This window comes from Mesoplodon densirostris, chromosome 6 (genome assembly GCF_025265405.1).
Source record: "Mesoplodon densirostris isolate mMesDen1 chromosome 6, mMesDen1 primary haplotype, whole genome shotgun sequence".
NCBI lineage: Eukaryota > Metazoa > Chordata > Mammalia > Artiodactyla > Ziphiidae > Mesoplodon > Mesoplodon densirostris.
This window is the reverse complement of record NC_082666.1, coordinates 76,031,083-76,055,470: the sequence shown is the minus strand read 5'-3', so window position 1 is coordinate 76,055,470 and position 24,388 is coordinate 76,031,083. Positions and strand designations below refer to the sequence as shown.

The window sequence follows — 24,388 nt, the reverse complement described above, 5'->3', positions numbered from 1 at the left end:
AACCAAGAATATGATGGTGCTGTCTACATTTCCCAGAGTACCGCAGGCTCTTTGATTTTACTGAAAACTATCACAGGCTTCCTTATTCTCTGATATTTAAGTAAGTATCTAAGTAAATGACCTCTTAAGAGAAGAAACAATCACCTTATAAGGGAAGTCTAAAGCTTTCTTTCTGTCCCTTAGGCTCTTGAAACGCAACCAAACATCCAAAGTAGTTAACTATTCATAAGCAAAGCAAATGAGGCACTGTCTCTGTTTTTAATACACAGAGAGCCGCTGAGACTACCCAAGGATTCCCTGCCCTAATCCCACGTTCTCCACAGTTAACATCCTTTCTGACCACTGCTCCCCCTAAACCATGGCTTGGTACTAGCATATCTAGCAGGCAGCCACACAGCCAGAAGACTCTGCCCCCATCGCTTGCTTCAACAACAGGAAAGCGGTAGAAACCCCCAACCCTAAGCTCTTTGCCACTGACCTTTCCCCTCCCTCCTTCCCAGGGTAATATTTCTTTTTTCTGTAACTCCTTTCATGGGGACAAAACTTTAGCAAAGTCTGGGGCTCCTGAGCCATGTGGTCCCTTCAGAGGATGCCAGCTTAGGCATCTTGGTCACGGTTTGGACCATTAGTGGGAGCTTCTGGCTTTGCCTCCCTTTCCTTGATAATTATGGGTGGAAAGCCAACAAGGAAAGCCCCTGGTCTGACCGTACAACCTTCATGGCCACCAAAGGACCTTTCAAGGCTCTGTAGTTCAGATTCCCTCTGGGGATGGCGGCCCACTGTACAGGCAGGATGAAAAGATGACAGAGGGGTGTCACCAGGGGAGGGGTACTCCTTGACACCACTCCTACCACCTCTCAGGGTTATCTGGCTCTAGCGTCTGTGCTCCTCAGATTTTCCTGAAAGATGCCTCCCTCCTAAGGTTCTAGCCCATTTTTTTTTAAAAAAAACCTTCTCTAAGAGCAGTTTCCCAGGGTCCATACGGAGACCCTTGCCCTTCTCACCTGCAGTAGTAGTGGCGGCCAAATTTGGCCCAGTGATCTCGGACAATTTCCTCCACACTCTGCTTCCGGGCAGCGATAATGGAGAGCCAGACCAAGACAGCCCAGAGGCCATCTTTCTCCCGGAGGTGATCAGAGCCTATGGGAGAAAGGAAGAGTCTGCTGAAGATTTGTTCACGAGGGGAAAAATTAAAACTAAATGAACTATGAAGACCAGTTAGCACTTGAGTGTTACATTGAAATGGTAGGATATATTTATCTATTGTGTTAAAAACATGTCCCATAGGGCTTCCCTGGTGGCGCAGTGGTTGAAAGTCCGCCTGCCGATGCAGGGGACACGGGTTCGTGCCCCAGTCCGGAAGGATCCCACATGCCGCGGAGCGGCTGGGCCCGTGAGCCATGGCCGCTGAGCCTGCGCGTCCGGAGCCTGTGCTCCGCAACGGGAGAGGCCACAACAGTGACAGGGCCGCGTACCGCAAAAAAAAAAAAAAAAAAAAAAAAAAAAAAAAAAAAAAAAAAAAAAACATGTCCCATAATAAACTTGCATTTCTAAAAACATGCAACCGAAATTCAAATAACATAAAACAATATCAAAAAGTAAAATAAAATCCTGGAAGTTGTTGAAAGGATCCAAGAGCCAATCTGACATCACATTTGACTAATGGTATCATTCATTCAGTAAATATTTGGTGATCCTTACAGCATACCAAGCATTGGTCTAGGTACTAGGGATACGGCAGTGAACAAGATAGCTCTTTATTCATCAAGTTTGAATTCAAGTAGGCGGGGAGGCAACAGAAAAGTAGATGAAAGAACAACATGCATCAAATAAGGACAAGAGCTATGAAAATAATTAAACTGGGTGATAATGTCACAGAGCATGATATCAGCAAAGACTTCTTTACTAGAGCAGCGCAGCTTACCTAGAGTGGGGTTGAATGGTACTCCCTAACCCCACTCCACCCGCTGAAGATATGGCCGCCCAGAACCTATGAATGTGACCTTATCTGGGGAAATAGTCCTGCAGATATAATTAAGTTAAGGATGTTGGGGTGAGATCAGCCTGGATTATCCAGGTGGGCCCAAAATCCAAGGACAAGTATTCTGAGAAGAGAAGACACAGAGAGGAGAAATCCAAAGGAGCAGGTTATGTGAAGACAGAAGTGGAGATCAGAATTATGCTGCCACAAGCCAAGGAAGGCAGGAAGACACGAGAAATTGAAAGAAGCAAGGAAAGGTTCTCCCCTAAAGACTTCAGAGGAAGCATGGCTCTGCCAACACCTTGATTTTAGACTTCTGGCCTCCACAACTAGAAGACAATTAATTTCTGTTGTTTTAAGCCACCTAGTTCTTGGTAATTTGTTATGGCAGCATTAGGAAACGAATACAGGTAGTCAGGGTCAGCCCCACTGAAGTGATGATATGTGAGCTGATACCTGAGAAGAAGGAGTCAGCCATGTAGAGATCTGGGGACAAAGCACAAAGTCCCTGAGGCAGGAAGGAACTGCGAAGCTTATTCCTCTAGCTATTTACATAGAAAGAGAGGCAGCTCATATTGTGGCATTCACACGATAAAGTGTGCAGGCTAAACAGGTAGCTTCCTGTGCAAAAAGAACCCAGAGGAATATGTTGGAGGCTCATTTAAGCATCTGTCTATTGGCTAATTGTAAGCTCTGTCCTGAATACAAAGGAATGTGTTGTAGTGTAAGAAAGGTGATATAATGGGAAAAGCATGGGGAAGACTTTGGAATTAGGGTTTAAAACTAAACTCTTCTACTTCCCCGGAATGTGAGAAGTTATCGCAAAGGTGTTAACCTTTCTGAGTCTCAGCTTCTCATCTGTAAAATGGGGACACCATCACCCATCTTGTTGGGTTGTCATATGAATTTAATCACACTCAGTGGGTAGGCTCTGGAGTCAGATTTTTCACATTCAAAGTCTGGCTCAGCCACTGACCTTTGTGTGACTTGTTGTCCTCATCTGTAACATAGGGAGACAATAGCCCCTACCTCATGGGTTACTATCATGATGAAGTAGCTAAATATGCCCAGGTATTTAGATCAACGACTGAGATGTCACAAGTGGTTGTCTTGTTGTTTATCTTATTGGTAATTCACATAAAGTACCAACCTGGTGCTGATTCCTCAATATGTGCTTTGAGGCAAATTGTTCTCAGTCATTCATTTAATTTTATCCTCTGACTCTAGCTACAGCAATGTCTCAAGACCAGGAGACTAGGACCAGGGGGTGGATCATTTCTTCTTGCAATAGAGCAATAAGAATGGACAACAGTACTTGGGTTTCAGGGCTATGAAACATAGAAACTCAGAAAGGAAAACCCAATGACACAAAGCTGTTTAAACTTTGAAAATGGACTGAAACAATACCTTACTTAAGTTAGGCAACTTTGAGAACTTCTCACCAAAGCTATGGACCATTTATACTTCTTGGTACACTTGCAGTGTTAAATGTTAAATGTTTTTCCTCAAAAAGGAAAACATACAACCTTGAGAGGGCAGTGAAGATACTTAAAAGGAGAAATGATCAAGTCTTTGACTCCTCCATACACCGATCGATGGTCTGCTGATGACACTTTTAGATGTCTGGTTGTGCCTGTCTTTAGCCTGAGAAGACCCTGGGCTTTTAATCATCACAGCATGGAGTGACTCTAGTCCCATCCAAGGAATTCTGCACACTGCTACAAAAATGGAAGAAATTTGGAAGATGCTGGGTTAGCTCCATGGCCTAGTGCAAAAAAACAAGTCTAGGAAGTCCTGCCCAGTGGGATAATTTCAAAATCCTTTGTCCTTTTCCAGCTGAAAAAAATCACTTTTATTTACTGTCTAGAGAGAAATACCTTTTTGTTTTAAAACATGGGCTTTGCATACCTTGAATCTCCAGCTGGATTACATTACCTAGAGATAGACCCATTGGTTGATAAGTCTGACATCTGATAAGATGTCATAATTTAGGGGAGAGAGACATAAAGTTATTTTAGCAGAATCAAAAAAAAAAAAAAAAAAAACCCCACACAAACCCACCTCAACCCTTTGTCACCAACCACATAGTAAATTGTGAACTGGCTTGGATATTCTCACCTACAAGTTAAACATTGCCCAGATTCATAAGGGGCCAATGATCAAGTAAAACTAACTGTGCTCTTTACAGCTGTTTGAGGTGGGGATGGAGACACTGATGACTTGCAGTTACACACACATGACTCCACTGAACTCTCATAATGTGCTTTAGAGGGGGCTTTGGGGAAACAACTCTCCTTTTAATAACTTTAAGGCAAGTGAACTATAATGCCCTATCCCTGAAAGATAAATTCAACAGGAAATGCAGAAAATACAAAGGCATCAAATGGTTTCCTAAAACCCCACTATAAACAGAGTGAAAATGGATGCAAGAAATGCTGACACTATATATGACAGGACTAATAGACTTTATATTAGAAATGTTTTTATAAGTTAATCAGAAAAAGAGGAACCCCAATAGACAACTGGGTGGATAGGCACAAATGAGCAATTTTCAAGAGAAAAATATTAAAAGTCAGAAACATTTGAAAAAATGTTCAATCTCACCTCAGTCAAAGAAAAGTCCATAAAATGGAATCCCATTTGGAGACTTTCAAATTAGCAAGCGTTCATTAGGGGCAGGGGAACACCTCGTACTAGCAAAGTACCAGTGTAAGTGTGTACAGTTTGGTGGAATAATTTGGCAATAATAATCAACAGCCTTAACATAGCAACCAGCTTTGGACCCAGCTATTCTACTTCTTAAATTTTAGTCAAAAGGACATTCACTAAAACAGCTTAAAGAAGAGAGAAAGTTGAAGGAATAATAAAAAGGAAAAAAAATTGTTTTAAAAGAAGAGGGAAAGTTGAAAAATGAATACTAACTGTTAAAGAATAGGAAATTGTGGAAAATCCATACAAAAACTTGTGTAGATAGATAAAATACTGAATAAGAATCTTTGGTAACACATGGAATGATGTTCATCCAATTTTAATAAATGTTAAAAAAATCAGGTTACCAAAAAAGAGTATTCAGTATTTTTTTTGTAGAAAAACATTTAGATATGTATTTATGTGTGTGCACAGGTTATCAACAGGATACACACCCAGCCGTTAACAGCGTTATCTCTGAAGCAGTAGAATTGCAGATGTTTTGCTTCTTTTTCCTTCGCAATATTTCCACAATAAATGTATATTATTTTCATTATAAGAAAAAAATAAAAATTTTAAAGTTGTCAACGGTGTGTACAAATTCACATTTGAAAACATGAAACCCCATCTACCAAGGGTTAGCTGGATATTAAAGGGATCAACACTGCTGATGAACAAGTGATGAATTTTGAACCTATTGCTCATCCCATTTCTTAGATTGAGTAATAGCTATTTAGAGCATAGAGACTGAATATGACTCCCTCGTGGGGCTCACAGGTTTTGGGATTTGGTTCAGGATGTACTGTAAGGCTTTAGGACTTGACAGAAAATGAGAACAGGGAAGGCAGTGCACTGCTGAGCTGTCAACATTAGCCTTGGAGGAAGCTGGGCTTAGGGGATGTGTTTTGTTCACCTCACAGGGAGACTCCACTAGCAAGGACAAAGCTTCAGATTCATCCCAATAGCCCCTAGGGCATTCCTACTATTGCTGACCGGGCACAAAGAGGGGCTCACTCAGCCTGTGTTTCACCCCCTATCTTCCCAGGCAAAATCTCTACACTCTGTGAACAGTTAAACAGCTGTTTGGGAAAAAACAAATAAAATAGCTCTTTTACTTCCTCATTTCATATATTCACAGCTGCTCCATCTTTAAAACATGAGATTCCAGAAAAAAGTTCTTCAGCACTAATATTTATACATGCATACTATTGCCTGTACAATTTTTAATAGATTTTATTTTTTAGAGCAATGTTAGCTTCATAGCAAAATTGAATGAAAAGAACGGAGAGTTCCATAAGAGTCCCTATCTTCACACAAACACAATCTCCCCACCATCAATATCCTGCACCAGAGTGGGATGTTTGTTACAAATGATGAACCTACACTGACACATCATCACCCAAAGTCCACAGTTCACATTAGGGTTCACTGATGGTGTTGTACATTCTATGGGTTTTGACAAACATATACCCACCATTACAGTATCATACAGAACAGTTTCACTGCCCTAAAACTCCTCTGTGTTCTGACTTTTCATCCTTCCCTCCCTCGTAGCCCCTGGCAACCACTAATCCTTTTATTATCTTTATTGTTTTGCCTTTTCCAGATTATCATATAATTGGACTTTTTAGCTTGGCTTCTTTCACTTAGTAATATGCATTTAAGGTTCCTCCATGTCTTTTCATGTCTTAATAGCTCATTTCTCCTTAGCATTGAATAACACAGTACAATTTTTGAAGTTTGCTTCCTCTGGATTTCTGGCTGGTGGTGCAGCCAGAGCTTGCCACCTGGTTCAGAACATTGCAAGAAGCTTTAACCCATATTTCCAAAGCCCGTAAGTACCACTCAACTGTCCTTCCTCTATCCAGGCTAGCCCAGCCCGAAGCCCACTCAGACTTGCTTTGACCAGCCTGGAAAAGCAGTCATCCCCACCCAGATACCAGAAGGAAGGGTCTCAGCTCTCCCTGCCACAACTCCAGGAAAAACTGACACCAAAAACAGGTCTATTTTTTTCTTATCAGAAACATCCCCACTCTTCTATTCCCCAAAACTAGACTTTGAATTTTCTCAAGCTTTAAAACCATATTACTTTGAGCTAGGCAGTACACCAGTAAGTATACTGACATAAAAGAAATGGGGGAAAAAAAGAGTACTCAATCTCAAAGGAATTTTCCTCAAATGGAAATGCCAGCACGGGCAAATCAACTCAATAAAACACCACACATGTTACTAAAAGATCAAGTCATCTCAGCTGAAACTCAGATCAGGAAAGTCTTAATTTGTCATTTGGGAAAACACAAATCATTATGCACCTGTTGCCAACTCCAAGCTAGAAATAAGTTAGTGGTTCTCAACCCAGGCTGCCCATTAGAATCTCTTAAAGAACTTATTAAAAATACCAATGCTCAGGCCCCACCCCGGACCAATAAAATCTGAAGTTTTGGCAATGGGACCCAGGCATCAGTATATATATTTTTTAATTCCTTGGGTAATTTTTATGAGCAGCCACAGTTGAGAACCACTGTTTTAAGAGAAGCCTACTCAAAATAGTCCCATATCAGGGGCAGATTACTTAGGGGTAGTGAATTAGGCCTCTTCCTCTATTTGCTCAAATTTGGCACTAAAGGAAAGTGGTCATTGGTCTCTAGTTTGATGGATGCCCCTGGCCCTAGTCAGGGGGGGCCCTCTCACTGGAGCCAGCTTCAGTATCATGGTTTTCCCCCACCCCTTTTGTCTGGAAATCTTGTGAGGGCCTTGCCAAATGTGGGGTAACCAACTCATCCTGGTGTGCCTGGGACTTTCCCCATTTTAGCAGGAAATGAACAATATCCCAGGAAACCTCTCCATCCCATGCATACCAAGGTGGCTGGCCAGCTGATAAGGAAGGCCACTTGCTCAAAGAGGCTCCTGACGGTTTTCAGGATATGTGCATATACAGCACATACCTAAGCACACATATTTCCTAGAGCCAGAAATGATAGGAAATATATCTATATACTTGATGCAGAATTACACAGCAAGATAAATTCCATTTTTGGAAGAATAACAGCAAGGCACCAGGCACTTCACTCAGTACTTTATACATCTATTATCTAATTTTTTTTTTTTTTTTTTTTTTTGTGGTAAGCGGGCCTCTCACTGTTGTGGCCTCTCCCGTTATGGAGTACAGGCTCCGGACGCACAGGCTCAGCAGCCATGGCTCACAGGCCCAGCCACTCTGCGGCACGTGGGATCTTCCCGGACCGGGGCACGAACCCGTGTCCCCTACATCGGCAGGCGGACTCTCAACCACTGCGCCACCAGGGAAGCCCAAGAAGCATTTCTTTTTAAGCATGGAAAATTGACAATTTTTCCATGAGCCCTGCTTTTGGCCAGATTTAAAGAGCTGAACATGAGCAGTTTGAGACACGGAAAAAAAAAAAACAACCCAAAACAACAACCTGTCACAGTTCAATAGCATGTTCTCAAATCTCCGATTCCCTGCAAGGGGTGCCTCCCAGTGTTCCCTCATGACTTCACTATTTTGAAAAGACAAATCCTTGAGTGGATACAAAGAGGATGGAAAGAATTTCACTGCAAATTAATGAAAACTTCATTTGTAAATGAAAAGGGTAAATCGATAGGAGAGGCCATGGCCGCTGAGCCTGCGCGTCTGGAGCCTGTGCTCCGCAACGGGAGAGGCCACAGCAGTGAGAGGCCCGCGTACTGCAAAAAAACCCAAAAACAAACAAACAAAAAAGAAATGCTTCTTAAAAAATTAATGCTCTAAAATGTTTGCAATTGGAAAACAAATCTGTCCTGCATGTAAGCGGGTCAGAGCCAGCTGTCAGCTCAGCAAGGTAGGACGGCAGTAACCGACAGTGTAGCTCGCGCTGTGCTGTGGGCATACGGGCTCCCAATGCTATGTAACAATAAATCTGATGATGATGATGATTAATAATAATAGTGTTCGACATAATAATGCAGCAGGGCTCTTGGCTAATATCCTGACCGTTGCTGTAAACTCCATGAGGGAAGGACCCATATCTGAAATGACTCATCATTCTATCCTGGCCCTGGCTCATAGAAGGTGCACAGTAAACCTTCACTGAATGAGTAAATGAATGACGAGGTGACACTCTAGTATGTAGTGTGATTCATCAGATTCACTCCTCACTAAAAGCTAGAAGCAACCTGAAAAGATATATGGGAAAAAACCTTTATAGATCATCCCACTGAACAGATTCAGCTTATAAATGAGGAAACTGAGGCCCAGAGAAGTGATCTGTGTAAGGAAGTTCACTGACAGAGAGTGGGAGTCAAGGTCTATCTGGGTCTAACTGGGACTGTCATCTCCTGGTGCTGTGCTGCTTACATGACACCATTCTTCCACATCCCCGGCGTGCATCCCATCCCCATCTAAAAGAATTAACCAGATGGGAGAAAAGGACATCTTTGGCATTGTCCTTAAACAGGAGCAGCAGAGTAAGACTGGGTTTGAATCCTGGCTCTGCCATGTGAACTTGGCCAGTGGTTCAACTTTCCTCTCTAAGCCTCCATTACCTTATCTGTGGTCGCTATGGTCCCTAGTTCATTTCAGAGTCAAGAAGTCTCAGTGAAATGACATCTAGGAGGCCCTAAGAATGTACTTAGCACTCAAGAGATGCTCAATAAATAACAAGTATTAGCACTGTTTCACTAACACAGGCCCTACAGCAGCCAGGCCATCTATCTCATCTATCCCAGAGGAGGACAAAGCGTTCCCTATGTCAGGGCTGGCCAGCTGATGCTCGTCCCTCACGGGAGCAAGCCAAGGTACAGGGCAGTGGGACCTCCTGACTCATAGGTCCCATCCCATTTCTTTGCCTCCAGTGCTCATGGGAACAACACAACTCTCTAAGAATTATTCCTTGCTTGGTCATAAGCTGAAGCAGAAATCTCTCCAGCAGGTTTAAAGCCTGCACCACAGGGTTGAGGACCTGTCACTCTTTAGGCATTGTACTTTGTTCTCAGTGGGGCTACCTGGGAGAGAGCAGCAGGGGAAGCCTCAAAGCACAACTCTAGGGACTGCATCTTAAATACCAAGGGATGGGCCCCCTTGTTAAAAGTCCCCTAGCAGACACTGTGAAAGGAAACCCTTAGTGTGTTTGGAATTCTTCAATCCGTGAAGATTGAAGAATGATTTCCCAGGATCCACAGTCCCAGAATGCACGGGTAAGTGTGGACGCAGCCTCAGAGGGAGGCCCCATTCCTTTCTTTCTGCTCCACACTTTGGTGTCACACAACACCCCCTCTTGCCACACTTTTCATCATTGAAAGGGTCAGTGGAGCTGGAACTGTGGCGACCCCAAGAAAAGGTTTGGTTTGGTTCTGTTTTTGATGGAGGCATTCTTTCCACTCCAGGTGGGAGCTCTCTTTCCCAGCACAGGGGTTGAGAGTTTGTAGAGGGTCCAGAAGAGAGTTTCAGTTTTCAGAGTTTACGAGGAGGCTCTTGGGGAGTGTCAATCACAGCGCCGCTGTGCTCTGGCCCAGCCTAGACTGAACTGCACACGTGCACGCAGCCTGCTTCGACTTGCCCAGCAGAGAAATTGCTCTCCTAGTGCTGATAAGGCTGTCATCGCAGCCTCCTCACGTCACATCTGCTACCCAGCCAAATTTACCCAACTCGGCCAGGAATAAGAGAAAGAAATGTGGTAGAACCTCAATAATCTGAAATTCACAGATACATGGGCCTCCTTCTCTGGCCTAGAGACGAGACAGATGTGAAAACTGCCAAAGGTAGAGTTAGTGATTATCTAAATAGGGAATGAACTAAAGCTTTCCTTTATTGTACCTTAAAAAAATCTGGCCTTAAATAAAAATAACTGTATAAATAAGAGACAGTGAAGCCTATTCAATATTCAACAGCACTCCTGTGAACCTAATCTTGAGTTAGGATGTACATAGTTCACGTGTGAAAGACAGATGAAGAAGTAGGTATGGAACTTGAAAGTGTTATAGACTGTTTAACTGTGAGGGAAAATAAAATGTCCATTCATAAAGCAACCAGAGAGTAAGTCAGTAATATAAACCGTAAGACAATAGAGCAGAGCATGTCTCTGCTAAAGGCTGTAAGAAGACCTTTATATACAAAAGATCACTAAAGCTGGAACCTAGCCACTAATGAACACGGTTATTTACAGGTAATTGTCAGCAGCCTCCACTCCCCCCCAGGAAATAAATGTTAATAAAATGAATTATAAATACTTAACAGGATTTAAATTTTTTAATCTGTTCATTAACACAGGTCTTGGGAATGAATTTTCCTAGAAGCACCTTGCTCGCTCTTAATTTGTGCTAATAATGATGTGATAATTGAAAGTACCAAAAGTTTATTTCAAAATTTTATATAATTCCAATTTTAATATCATTCATAAAATCCTTCCTCACCACCTTCCAACTGGTCTATATTTATGTGGTTTTGTTTTTATGAATTCTCCCAAATCCTGGGATACCCTAATGCCCAGATTTCCAGAAATACAACCACTCAAGAATGATAAAAATATAACTACTAACAAGGCAAAGAAGAAATACCAAAATGGAAATTCTTTGTTTCTTCCTCCCTTCTTTCCTTCTATCCATCTTTCCAGCCTTCCTCCCTTCCTCCCTCCCTTCCTTCCTTCTTCCCTTCCTCCCTCCCTTCCTTCCTTCCTCCCTTCCTTCCTTCCTTCCTTCTATCCTTCCATCCAACCCACAATCAGTCAAAGCCTATCATATATATAAGAAATAGAGCTGAGCAAGAGAGACATGGCGCCTGTCCTCAGGGCACTTACGGTTGCATGGCAAGCAGAGGGATCCAGAAAAATCTCAAAAGACTGGAAAGATACTCGAGATTTCCTGTGAATGAAACACCTACATACTCTGGGCCTCTTCCTTTTGTGTTAGAGACTGGAGAGATATAAAAATAGCCAATGTCAAGAGCACCAGACTGTACTCCAGAGTTCACAGTGAAAAAAGTTGGTGTGATAATGAGGGACAAGCCATGTTGGTGCCAGGAGACCTGGATTCAATTCCAAATTTCCAGAAAGAGATGGATGTATACAAAACGCTTAGCAATGCCCCCAGCACATACTAAGTGCTCATTTAAAAAGATAATTGTTATTATTGTGAAGAACTCAACAGAGAGCACTTTCTTGGAAAGAGAAAACATTGTTGTATTGCCTGATTTTATCTGGCAAATTTGTATGGCTATTGACATTAACTTTTAAAAAATACATAACAAAAGTAATAGTAATACTCAAGATGGTGGTCAGCTTGGAGGTCTTCCAGGCATTCACAAACAGAGCAATTCTTTATGTTACCTGTAAAGGGACAAGCTTTGGCGTGATAATTCAAACACTCCCCAGATGGTATGACTTCTTACAAAACTGATGACAATGATGGCAACCAATAGAGCATCATCAACAAATTGCCCCCAAACCTCAAAGTTTTTGGGTTTTTAGCTCTTAGTTTTAGTATTTTAGTACATCCCCTTTTGTGTATGGGAACAAGTCCAGATTCCTTCCAATTTGGAACTTGAGAAAGTTAGCCAGAATGCCATTTAGATGAACAGTTTTCTTCTGTTTAAGGATTTGTAAAATGTTCTTTCTCTCAGAAAAGAGTTTTCCAAAGCCCTTCCCAGGAAGTGGATGAATATCTGGTTCTAGCACAAAAGATGATTTGGCTTCTGAAATGACCTTGGTTCTTTGACAGAGCAATAAATATAGGCTTCCTATTGTCCAGGACCTGCACCTTTCCACAGGAGAGAAGCCTGAACACTGATCCTATCACCAGCTTGTTACCTTGGAAAGTTCTGGGAGCTCAAGATGCCGGCTGATTTTCCCCTGAGGGAAATTTCCACTCAGGGTATATCCTTCTTCTCTTGGGCAAAAAGCTTGGCATTCCTGAGCCTGAGGCAGATCCATATTTTCAAGGTTTCTTGGCACTAAACTATGCTTACTAGTTGGTACACAGCTCCATGCCCCAGGGGCACTGAAAAAGGCCTCCACTAGAGAAAGCTTTGATAAGTTTTCGAAGTGTCTCCCTAGTCTCAGGTCTAAAATCTTTCCATCTCTCTGCTTTCTCCTTCCTTAATTAGCCCACTTGATTTTGAGAACTATATCCCAAGGTAGATGGGGAGCTCCTGTGATCAGATGATTTTTACAGGCTGGAATTGTGAGGGGTCAGAGGGACCATGTGGCTTGTCTGTAGGTGGCAGGTGAGGGTCTTGAATGTAATCATCAGCCTCACGTTCCAGGCCTCTAGACTTTCTGAACCAAAGTTGGTGTGGCATCTCAGACACACTCTTTCTACCATTCCTGATGAAAAACAAATACTGGTTTTCACTACAGCAACATTTCCTACTCCTGACTGCACATCAGAATTACATGAGGATACTTACTTAAAATGCAGACTCTCAGGCTCCACCTTGCCAGGGATTCCAAGCAAGGGTAGGATAGAAAATCTATATTTTTAGCAAGCTTCCAAGGTGATTCTTACACATTCAGCTCAGTGCCTCTCCAAGAACTGGCATTAATAAGGAACAGCATGAATCCACTTTTTCCTTCCAAGACTGAGTGGTCCAGTTCCTCAGGCCTTCTAATAGTCATTCACTGTCGGGTGCTGGAGAGATGGAGTTAGCCATTGCTTTCATGGGAAAGACTGATCAGCACAGTGGAAAGCAGCATACACCGTAGGGCAGGAGACCTGTCTTTTAGTCCAACTGTAATTTAATTCAAGTGGAGGCCTTTTCCAGGCTCTGGGGCCCTGGGTGAGTCACTTAACTACTTGGGTTCAGGAGCTTCATCTGGCAAATCAGGCCAATGTCGCCAGAACTTGAAGAATGGTGGGGGTGGGCAATACCTTTAGAGCTCTACACATTGAAAAATCTCTTATGCTCCTTGAAAGGAAAATGGCAAGCAAATATAACAGTGAGAGGCTTTTAAAAGTCCCTTCTAGTGCAGGCTACACGTTGCAATCAGCATAACAGTCTGAAAGCAAAGCTTGCTGGAAAGTGGCTGCAAGCAGACCTCCCCCCTGTGAAGACCATGGTTTCCTACTTCCAGTTGAGTCAAGTCTTAACGTCTAAGCTAGGCAGGCAAAGGGCTTCAGAAATGAGCCCCTCCCCACTGGTATTTCCAAGACTGTTTCTTGGGACTCCCTTCTCTACCCTACGCTATATGTCAGAGGTTAGTGAACTACAGCCCATGGGCCAAATTTGGACTTAGGCTTATTTTTGTAAGTAAACTTTTATTGGCACACAGCCCTACTCATTTATGTACTGTCTATGGCTGCTTTTGTGTTACAATTACTGAGTTGAGTAACTGCGGAAGAGACCGTACATAGCCTCTCAGTTCACAAAGCCTAAAATATTTACTATCTGGCCCTTTACAGAAAAAGTTTGCCAACCCCTGATATAGACCAGTCTTTTTCAGTCTTTTGGCCATGACCCACAATAAATACATTTTACTGTGAGATCTAGCAAACACGTAGATACCTGTGCACATATTTACATACAAATATTTCTCAAAATAACAGTTACCTTTCCTAAATACAATGCATTCTGATAGTTTCTAGCCTATTATATTTTCTTAAAAAGCTGTTCACAACTATACCAACCTCATGACCCCAGATTAGTTTTGATTCATATTTGGAAAATACTTCTCTAGACAAACTGAACAGCTGGCTACTTACAACACATGGCCCCTAGTCTCCCACTTCTATTCCTTTCTTGACATTGCTGCCCCCATCTGACAAGGCTCTGTCCTTTCATCTTTATGTGTGCAAATCCTTCCCATTCTTTAAGAACTACCCAAATTCCATCTCTTCCAGGAAGTCTGCTTTGAGCCTCCAGTTCCAAACCACTTTCTCCTTTTCTCATCTCCCAAAGCACTTTTTCTATTCCTCTATTGTGGAACTTTAAAGTTTCTGCTTTGTAGAAAACTCACCTGTGCATCTTTCTAACTATGTACCCTAAAGATCTTGAATTTCTTAAGGGTATGGTCTTTTTTGTATTCTACATACCATCCAATACAGAGCCTTGTACTCTGTAAGTACTGAATAAATGTTTATTAAATTGAAGTCAGCAAACATTTGTTATTAATGGTATAATATGGTTTATACATATAATATTATTATTATTTTTTTTTTCTTTTGCGGTACGTGGGCCTCTCACTGCTGTGGCCTCTCCCGCCGTGGAGCACAGCCTCCAGACAGGCAGGCCCAGTGGCCAAGGCTCACGGGCCCAGCCGCTCCGCAGCATGTGGGATCTACCCGGACCGGGGCACGAACCCATGTCCCCTGCATCAGCAGGCGGACTCTCAACCACTGCGCCACTAGGGAAGCCCCATACATATAATATTTTATCCTTTAATTTTAAAGACTATAAATTTATGGTCTACTGTAAGCACTCAACAAATGTTTATAAAGACAGAGAGAGAGAGAGAGAGAGATAACCTGGACTTATCAGTTTCCATTCTAGTTGCTAGATTTGTGTTATTTTAATAACCAGCAGGCAGAATTATTATATACAATATACAATCCCTGATTTTTTTTTTTTTTTTTTTTTTTGCGGTACACGGGCCTCTCACTATTGTGACTTCTCCCGTTGTGGAGCACAGGCTCCGGACACGCAGGCTCAGTGGCCATGGCTCACGGGCCCAGCCGCTCCGCGGCATGTGGGATCCTCCTGGACCGGGGCACGAACCCGCGTCCCCTGCATCGGCAGGCAGACTCTCAACCACTGCGCGACCAGGGAAGCCCCAATCCCTGATTTTTTGAGTCACGGTCACTGGTTTAGACACACAGAACACCAAAAAGGATACACAGAACACCTATTTTTAGGGCCTCAGCAGAGAAAAAGTATAACAGTTTCAACTATCCCAAGCAGACCTGCCATCCATAAGTTCTGAGATCAAACAGTAGTAATTGAGAGAGCTTGATATGATCTCTCTTTTTCCAAGGAGAAAAAGGTGCCTGCCAACCTTTCTGCACCATTAATGCTATTAACATCTAGCTGATTTTGGTAAAAGGAGAAAATTTCCCAGGAGAAAATTCCTTCAGGAACCCTGACATAGCCTGAAATGCTGTCATTATGACTAATTAGAGTGGTTTTACTGCAATCTGTTTAAGCATGACCAAATAAGATTTATTCTTAGGAATTCAAGGATGGTTTGGTATCAGCAAATCAATCATATTTCATTACATTAACATAATAAAGGAGAAAAAACATTAATATATCACTTGATTCTGAAAGGGCAGCTTCCATCAGCCATTTATAATATGATTCTAAGAAATATTAGAATAGGAAACAAAACTACATAAGCATGATAGGGATTTTACCAATATTAAAAAGAAATCATCAAAATAGATGGTAAAATACTGAATTGATTTCCATTAAAATCATGAACTATCACAATTGTTATTTAATATTATTTTGAAGATTGCAGCTAGTGCCATAAGAATATGAAATAAAAGGTCTAAATATTAGAAAACACAAAAAATCTTTAGTCATAAATTATAGGACAGTATACCTAAAAATGTAGACCTTTTAGAAAAGAAAATGTCATAATTAATGATAGAATCTGTTAAGGTGGCTGTGAACCAGAGAAAAGGCATATTAATCAATAGCTTTTCTTTATCTGTTATATGTTTATACGTTATGTAAACAAATTAGAAAGGAAAATGAAGATATTAACATTAAAATCAAAGCTGTTGGGCTTCCCTGGTGGCGCAGTGGTTGAGAGTCCGCCTGCCGATGCAGGGGACACGGGTTCGTGCCCCGGTCCGGGAGGATCCCACATGCCGTGGAGCAGCTGGGCCCGTGAGCCATGGCCGCTGGGCCTGCGTGTCCGGAGCCTGTGCTCCGCAACGGGAGAGGCCACAGCAGTGAGAGGCCCGCATACCGCAAAGAAAAAAAAAAAATCAAAGCTGTTAAAAGCTCTATAGGACATATGACCCAGTTTCTTCAATGAATAAATTAGAAAGAGAAAATGTAGAGGGGAGAAATGCAGATTAAAAGAGACTTAAGAGATATCAATGAGTTTTGATGTAAGATCTTTTAGGTCCTAATTGTAAAAATTTATCAAGGAGGGGAATGTTGAGAATAGGAGAAATTATTAAGAAATTACTTTTGGAGTTCCACTTCTGCACTTCTGTTTAGGATGTGGAAATCTATAAGAGAATGTCACTTCCATCCCAGTAATAAGAAAAGGCCAGGAAACTACAGCATAACTTAAAAAAAAAAAAAAAAAAAGATCTGAGGTCACAGGAAATAAAGTGAATTCCAAAGAGTCTCAAGGCAAGACAGGACACAAACCATCTCACCTTTAGCAGAGCACAGGAGAAAGAGGATGCTTCCATACAAGTGAATAATAAGAAGTCACATAAGAGTTTTAAACATTCTTAAAGGCCAAGTATAGCCTATTATGATAGTTTTAAATTGCTTGGAGTCCCAGATATGAAGGGCACATTCCAAGTTATTTCCCATAGGCTCCCCTGGGTACTCACAAGAAAGACTGGAAAAAGAGAGAGAGAGACTTGGTGGTGCTGACATGCAGGAAATGATCAAGTCCTGCCAAGAGATAAGCCTGAAACCCTTCTAGTTACCCAAACATTTCTTTCATAGGAAACAAAAGCCTTAAGCTCCTGGATGAATGAGCTTCAAACCTTCTCATCCCTAGGATCCAGGCAGAGGTCCACTGCTTCTGAAATAGGGGTTGAAGTAAAAACTCTCTGTCCCTGGACAAAGAGTAGGAAACAATGGGCCCAGAATCCTACACCAATACTAAACAGACACCTGCTGCCACAAGAAAAGGGTCAAGTACCTAATAATAGAGGTCTATTTTGTCTCACAGACATGCAGTAACTGCTGAAACCTGTGAATGCAACAGAAACGCTGAAAAATCTCCTCCATCTCCCCATCATCATTTTCAGTACATAGTAAAAATATCCCACTACCAGAAGAATTTGAAACCTGTGATACATTGATATACTAAAGATTATAACAGAAACAATAAAATCCAAACCCAGCTCAACTCCTGACTATATTTAATGTAACCTTGCACACTAATGCCCTGAGAGAAGAAGAGGTATGCCCATTTCTGTGTATAAATATTATTTACCTGAGTCTCTACTGTTCTTATATACATACAGTCCAGCATTCAACGAAAAATTATGACATGCAAAAATCAAGAAAGAGTAAATCATTGCTGTATCAAGAGACAAAGCAATCAACAGAACTAGAGTTAGAAAATAACCAGTTATTGGAACTATCAGACAGAAAGTTTATAGTAACTATGTTTAATATGTTAAATTATCTAATGGAAAAGATAAACAACAGATATAAACAGATCAGGAATTTCATCAAAGAGATGAAAATTATTTAAAAAGAGTCAAAGAGAAATACTAGAAATAAAAACTACAGTATCAGAGATGAAGAAATCCTTCACTGGGCTCAGCAAAAGACTGGACACAGCTCAGGAAAGAATTCATGATATGCCAATAGAGATTATCTTGACTGAAACACAAAAACAATAAAGAGTAAACAAAACCAAATAGTGCATGTAAGAGCTCTGAGACAACCCATGGTCACAAATTATCTAACATTATGTAATTTGAGTCTCAGAGGAGAGGAGAGAATAAGGAAAGAGATATTAGAAGAGATAATGGCAGAGAATTTTCTAAAATTAATGAAAAACAACAAACAACAGATCCAAGAGTCCCAAAGAACCCTAAGCAGGATTAAAAAAAAAATACATGTACCTATACATATTATTAAACTGTTAAAAACAAAAGATAAAAAGAAAATGTTGAAGCCAGCCAGAGGTGGAAAGTAGGCGAAATTTAAATACAGAGCAATGGTGGTAAGAATTAGAGCCAACTTCTTGGAAACTATGCAAGCCAGAAGACAATGGTGTGACATCTTAAAATAGTGAAAGAAGAAATTATTTTTTAACATTTTAGGTGTGATAATTATACTATGGTTTTATATATATATATATTATATATATATATAATATATATATATGGTTTTTTTTTCCCTCAGTAACCCTTATACTTAAAGATTCACACTAAGGAATGCTTCACAATAATCAGAGGGGAGGGCTCCTCTTGTGGATGAAGGTAGAGATAAAGTAAGATTGACCAGGAGTTGATGATGGTTGAAACTATGTGATGAACACATGGGAATTTGATATATTTCCTCTCTCTCTCTCTCTCTCTCTCTCTCTAAAAAGAAGAAGAAATGGGCAGAAGACGTGAAGGTGTCATAGCACATATCCCACTAGGTTTCTCTGATTTTTTTTTTTTTTTTGCCTCTAACTCTTTCGCCAGCCTTTGATTCACAGTGGACTGACAGGTCCCCAAACTAGGGTCACAGGGTCCTGCAGCCACCCTCTCCAGTAACACCAACCCAATAAAGCCTACCAGTGCCAAAGCTCTCTTCTCCACACAGAGAGCACCGGCCTGAGTCCATCAAATTTGAGAAGAATCTCCATCCAGCTGGGGTCTCATACACAGGGACCTTCATTGATTTGGCCACTCTGAAAAATGAAATTCGAGGCAACAGTTAATTCATATTTCTCCTTTCCTTTTTTTTTCTCAGCACATAAGGAAGTCTTTAAGATCTGTTAATGCCATAACTAGATTTTAGAACATCCTGAACAACATGGACAGTTTTCAAGATGGCAAGCCATTAGGTAGAGAATGATAAATAGCCTATTCCAATGGTACTCAATTTTGCTTTCCCATAATATAGAAGATGTTCAGTTAATGTACAGCATATTCTCACATTTATGTTTCTTTATCTTGGTGGTAAGATCCCAGTTGGGGAATCTCAGAATCTAAATTAAGGTGGTATTTGGGTGCAAACGCTTTGGAATATTGTTTGACAGTATCTACTAAAGATGAATATACACATATCCTATGAACCAGCAATTCAACTCCTAGAAATTAATACTAACGATGTAGTAGACACTGTGGTGCACTGCTCAGCTTCACCTCCAACACGCAAATGCACACACACACATTTTAGGACTTTTAGGACTGCAACACTCTACCAGCTTCTAGGAATGTTGATGGCTTCTAGGAATGGTGACAGCTCACAGATGTGGCCCCTACCCTCTGCTAAAGAGAGATGTCTCACTCAAAATCATGCTCCCTTCCTTGGGTCAATCCACATCCAATGCCTGGCAAATGAGAGATATATAAAGGTCTAGGCTTCTTGCCCCTATTTGGCACAACTCTGTAGGGCCCTTTCAGCTCCAACTTCTCTGTCTGATCCTCCTTCCTCACTCCCCCATAGGTATTGCTCTTGAAGGAAACTTTGATCTTGATGGCAGAAAGGAATAAAGTTCCTGCAAGTGAATCTCTCTCAGAGCTGCTTCCTGGGGAACCCAGCATGTGACATTACTCAACAGAGTATGTACACAAAATTTTTTTTAAATGATCATAGAATCACAATTGGTAATAACTGAAACAAAAGTCCATCAAAGTAGAAGGGACAAATGATTTTCAATATATAATGCAATAGCATAAATTTCATTGAACAAACTAGTGCTACATGCAACAACTTGAATGAATCTCAGACATAATATCACGTGAAAGAAACCAGTATCAAAGGAATATACACTATACAGTTCCATTTAGATAAAATTAAAAAACAGCTAAAACTAAGCTCTACTGTCAAAATTCAGGCTCAGAGGACCCAGAAGGTCAAGTATTTTGTTCAAGATCTCACAGAGATAAGAGGCAAAGCTAGATTCTGGACCCCAGTCTGCTTAATTTCTGTCCATGTTCCATTCCAATACACCTTGCTGTCTCCCCAAATGTTTTAGTGCTTCAAGACATATACAGACCTCAAAGTTGGCTGGGGAATGAGCTGCTGCCACAGACACTGGCCTGAAGAGTTTCATCAGCCCCACATGGAAGCAACCCAAAGAGAAAAACATCAAATGCCTGCCACCAGCAAGGTTTAGTCCTTTGATGACTGTACGTGCAGAAGGTGACCATGGAGAGGAACCAGTGAGGGCATCTCGGTGAAGAAGAGGAAGAAAAATACACAAAGGACAAAGGACACAATGTAATAGTGATTTCTTTAGGTTTGTTTTGTGGCCACCTAGAGGAAAAAATATCTAGAACTCTTGCCAGAGGAACATAACACTTCTCCTTCCATTGAACCCAAATGTAATTAATGTGCTCACAATCTTGAAAAAACTGTGTGCCAAGTCTCTTTCAAGTTTGCTTTGAGGGACTTCCCTGGTGGCACAGTGGTTAAGAATCCACCTGCCAATGCAGGGGACACGGGTTCCATCCCTGGTCCGGGAAGATCCCACAAGCCGTGGAGCAACTAAGCCCGTGTGTCACAACTACGGAGCCTGCGCTCTAGAGCCCACGAGCCACAACTACTGAGCCCGCGTGCTGCAGCTACTGAAGCCCGCACACCTAGAGCCCACAGAGCCCACAACAAGAGAAGCCACTGCAATGAGAAGCCCATGCACCGCAACAAAGAGTAGCCCCCGTTCGCCGCAACTAGAGAAAGCCCGTGCGCAACAATGAAGACCCAACGCAGCCAGTAAATGAATAAATAAATAAAGGTTCAACTGAAAAAAAAATATGTCTTAAAAAAAAGTTTGCTTTGAAAATAAGCACCTTTTGGATGCTTGGGTGTTACATCAAAGGTTCTCTTTTCCTCAGTAGTCTAAGAAAGATATACAATCATGTTTACATCCTGGTAGGAATAATGAAATAAATCCTCTCCAAACTGGAGGGCAAAGGTAAGCTTTCACAGCCATTAATTTATGGTCAGAAGCTCAAGGAAGGAGAAATCATTCACATAGAAGCCTTCTAGGGCAGTGCATAATAAAGCCGGGGTCAAAATTAATTTAGCTAAAATGAATGCATAAGATTACAAAACAGAATATGCAACATGGGGCAGAGGTGAGGGTAAGAGAGAGGCTAGAGGGTGTGGGGATATATATTCTCTGGTCAAAATATTCTTGTTGGTTCAAAGCCAAGTTGGCAGAACTGAAAGGAGGGGAGAGGATTTCCCCAGCTCCACCCTTCTCAGCTGATCACTGTCAGGAGGTCATCAGGCTGAAGCTGGATTTTAAAAGACCGGATACTTTTATAACTATGAGCCACATTTGCAGCTGTACAAGCTAAGATAACAACATGGGTAATTAAATTCTCGGATCCTGAGCATGAGTTGATGTGTCCTAGAGTCAGAAAGGAATGCCCCTCCCTTCTCCTTCTACTGAACTTGGGATCCATCCCAACCATAGCATTCAGCAGATACCAGGCTCCAGACTGGTTTTTGGCAGGAGGCCCCAGTGGAGTCGCTGGTACAAAAGCTAAAAATGAAGCTGCTCATGCTGAGGGTCTGCACCCCTCTCCTTGACTACCACCACCATGTGCCAGAGACAAACAAAACTCACTTTCTAGGAAAGACCAGCATATGAAGGAAAAGAAAGAAAATGAATCTGGGCCACAATTTTCCTGCAAATGGGACTGAGCCTTGGTAGCCAAAACAAAACAAAACAAAAAAAACCATGGTGGGCTTCCCTGGTGGAGCAGTGGTTGAGAGTCTGCCTGCCGATGCAGGGGACACGGGTTCGTGCCCCGGTCGGGGAAGATCCCACATGCCGCGGAGCGGCTGGGCCCGTGAGCCATGGCCGCTGAGCCTGCACGTCCGGAGCCTGTGCTCCGCAACGGGAGAGGCCACAACAGTGAGAGGCCCGTGTACTGCAAAAACAACAACAACAAAAAAAAAAACCATGGTAGATATAAGCTTCTTAGTGTGGATTTTAAAACCTCTAAAAATGTGGCTTCAGGTTGGAAATAGCCTCAACCTATTTTGCCAATACTTTCTCCCATGATACTCCCCATATGCTCCTAAAAACTGAACCATCTCTTATTTTCTAAATATGCTCTTGCATTTTTGTTGTTGTTTTTTATGAGTCCTTCTTTATGCTTTTCATATTACCTGGATTAATCCTCCTTTCCAATCTCTCTCAAAATACTTCCCTTTGCTTCAAAACCTATCTTAAATGCCTTGCCATCATGAATCCTGTGGCAAAGCCTGCTAGTGGTCAACAAAAGTATCTTTTCCTGGACACACAGCTGGACTACACTTCCCAACCTCCCACGAGGTTCACTGTGGCCACGTGCTGAGTTCTAGCCAACGGAACTCCAGTGGAGACAATGCACACGCTTTTCAAATCTGGTTATTAAAATTCCCCATCCTCCATGTTCTTTCTCCTTCTGCCAGTCTAATGTGGACAAACCCTGCAATCCTAGAAGCCACATGTTGAAGATGGTGGACCTACAAGTTGGAAGGATCTGGATCTCTGAATCACCATTTGGAGCAGAATCAGTCACCAATCAAGAACACTTGTTTTTAACTTCTAATGACTGAGAAATAACCTCTTGCCATGTTTGAGCCATTGCACACTTTGGGATTAGTTCTGTAGCACCAGCTCCATTATTGTAACAAATACAATTCTTTTTTCATTGCCGTTATCAATCCAAAGTAACCCTTCCTGCCCTAGGCTTCCTCTCTTTTTTTTTTTTTTTTTTTTTTTGTGGTACACGGGCCTCTCACTGTTGTGGCCTCTCCCATTGCGGAGCACAGGCTCCGGACGCGCAGGCTCAGCGGCCATGGCTCACGGGCCCAGCTGCTCCGCGGCATGTGGGATCTTCCCAGACCGGGGCACGAACCCATGTCCCCTGCATCGGCAGGCGGATTCTCAACCACTGCGCCACCAGGGAAGCCCTAGGCTTCCTCTCTTGATAGGGGGTTTTTATGTTCACATTGTCATTGTATATGTTGTTACCTTCTTAACACTCTCCCTCCACACACAGATACCATCACTACAACCATCAGTGTGTTAGTTCTTTGAGGGCAGGGGCTGCATCTTATATACTTTTATAGCTCTTCAATGTCTAGGATAACATAATACCTTGTCAGACTTGCCCTCAATAAATTCTGTATGATTTCAGTTGACTAATATCTATTATTTAAGGAGTATTGTTGAATAGCAAGGGGAAAAGTATCTCTATTTTATGGTCTTTTCTCATTGTAGGTTCCTTATATTATATTAAGAAATAATGAAGTAATTTCTGCATGTTTTATTTAAATTAGTCATTTTGAGCAAAGAGAATTTCTCCAGGTATTAATTGGTGGGGCTATCAGGATAAGACAAAGGCATTTCTTGAAAATAAAGATTTTACAGAATGAGGGCAGTGCATATATGAGTCAAAAGTATGAGAAGCAGAAGGACAAATTATTTCTATTTTACCAGTCTGGTGGTCGCCTTACCCTCATGTGCTCAAACAAGATAACAGATACAAAAGCATCCTGAAATATCCCTAAAAGCTCACTACATGTAGAGGTGCTAGCACACCCACCTTTGCACCTCCCGCATCCAGCGCCGTGCATGCCCACAGTAGGTATTAAAATATATATTAACTTAATTATACAGTACTACATCATTGTATGTGACAATATTCTACTGGAATACCAACGGTTACTAATGACTCTCTTTTACCTTGCGAGAAAACAGCCAAATAAAAAATGACGAATTATATCAAGTACATGAGGCAGCGTCAGCTACTCTTGGAATTCTACTTTAAGAAAGTTCCAATAGATTTTAAAAGGAAAAGATCCAGGTCGCTCTTCCTTCAATTTATCTTCAAACATCCACTTTCTTAAGAGCTGAGCACACC

General features: G+C 41.7%; 1 protein-coding gene across 1 annotated transcript in view; it reads right to left on the bottom strand.

The window, feature by feature from the left end:
- PGM5 (phosphoglucomutase 5) overlaps positions 1 to 24,388 on the bottom strand; it is a 202,840-nt gene that overhangs the window by 60,685 nt on the left and 117,767 nt on the right. The window contains exons 7-8 of the mRNA XM_060101197.1: positions 19,091 to 19,206; positions 1,005 to 1,140 (exon numbers count right to left, since the gene is read on the bottom strand). Of these exons, the coding sequence (XP_059957180.1) occupies positions 1,005 to 1,140; positions 19,091 to 19,206 (252 nt within the window). The remainder of the gene's footprint in view (positions 1 to 1,004; positions 1,141 to 19,090; positions 19,207 to 24,388) is intronic.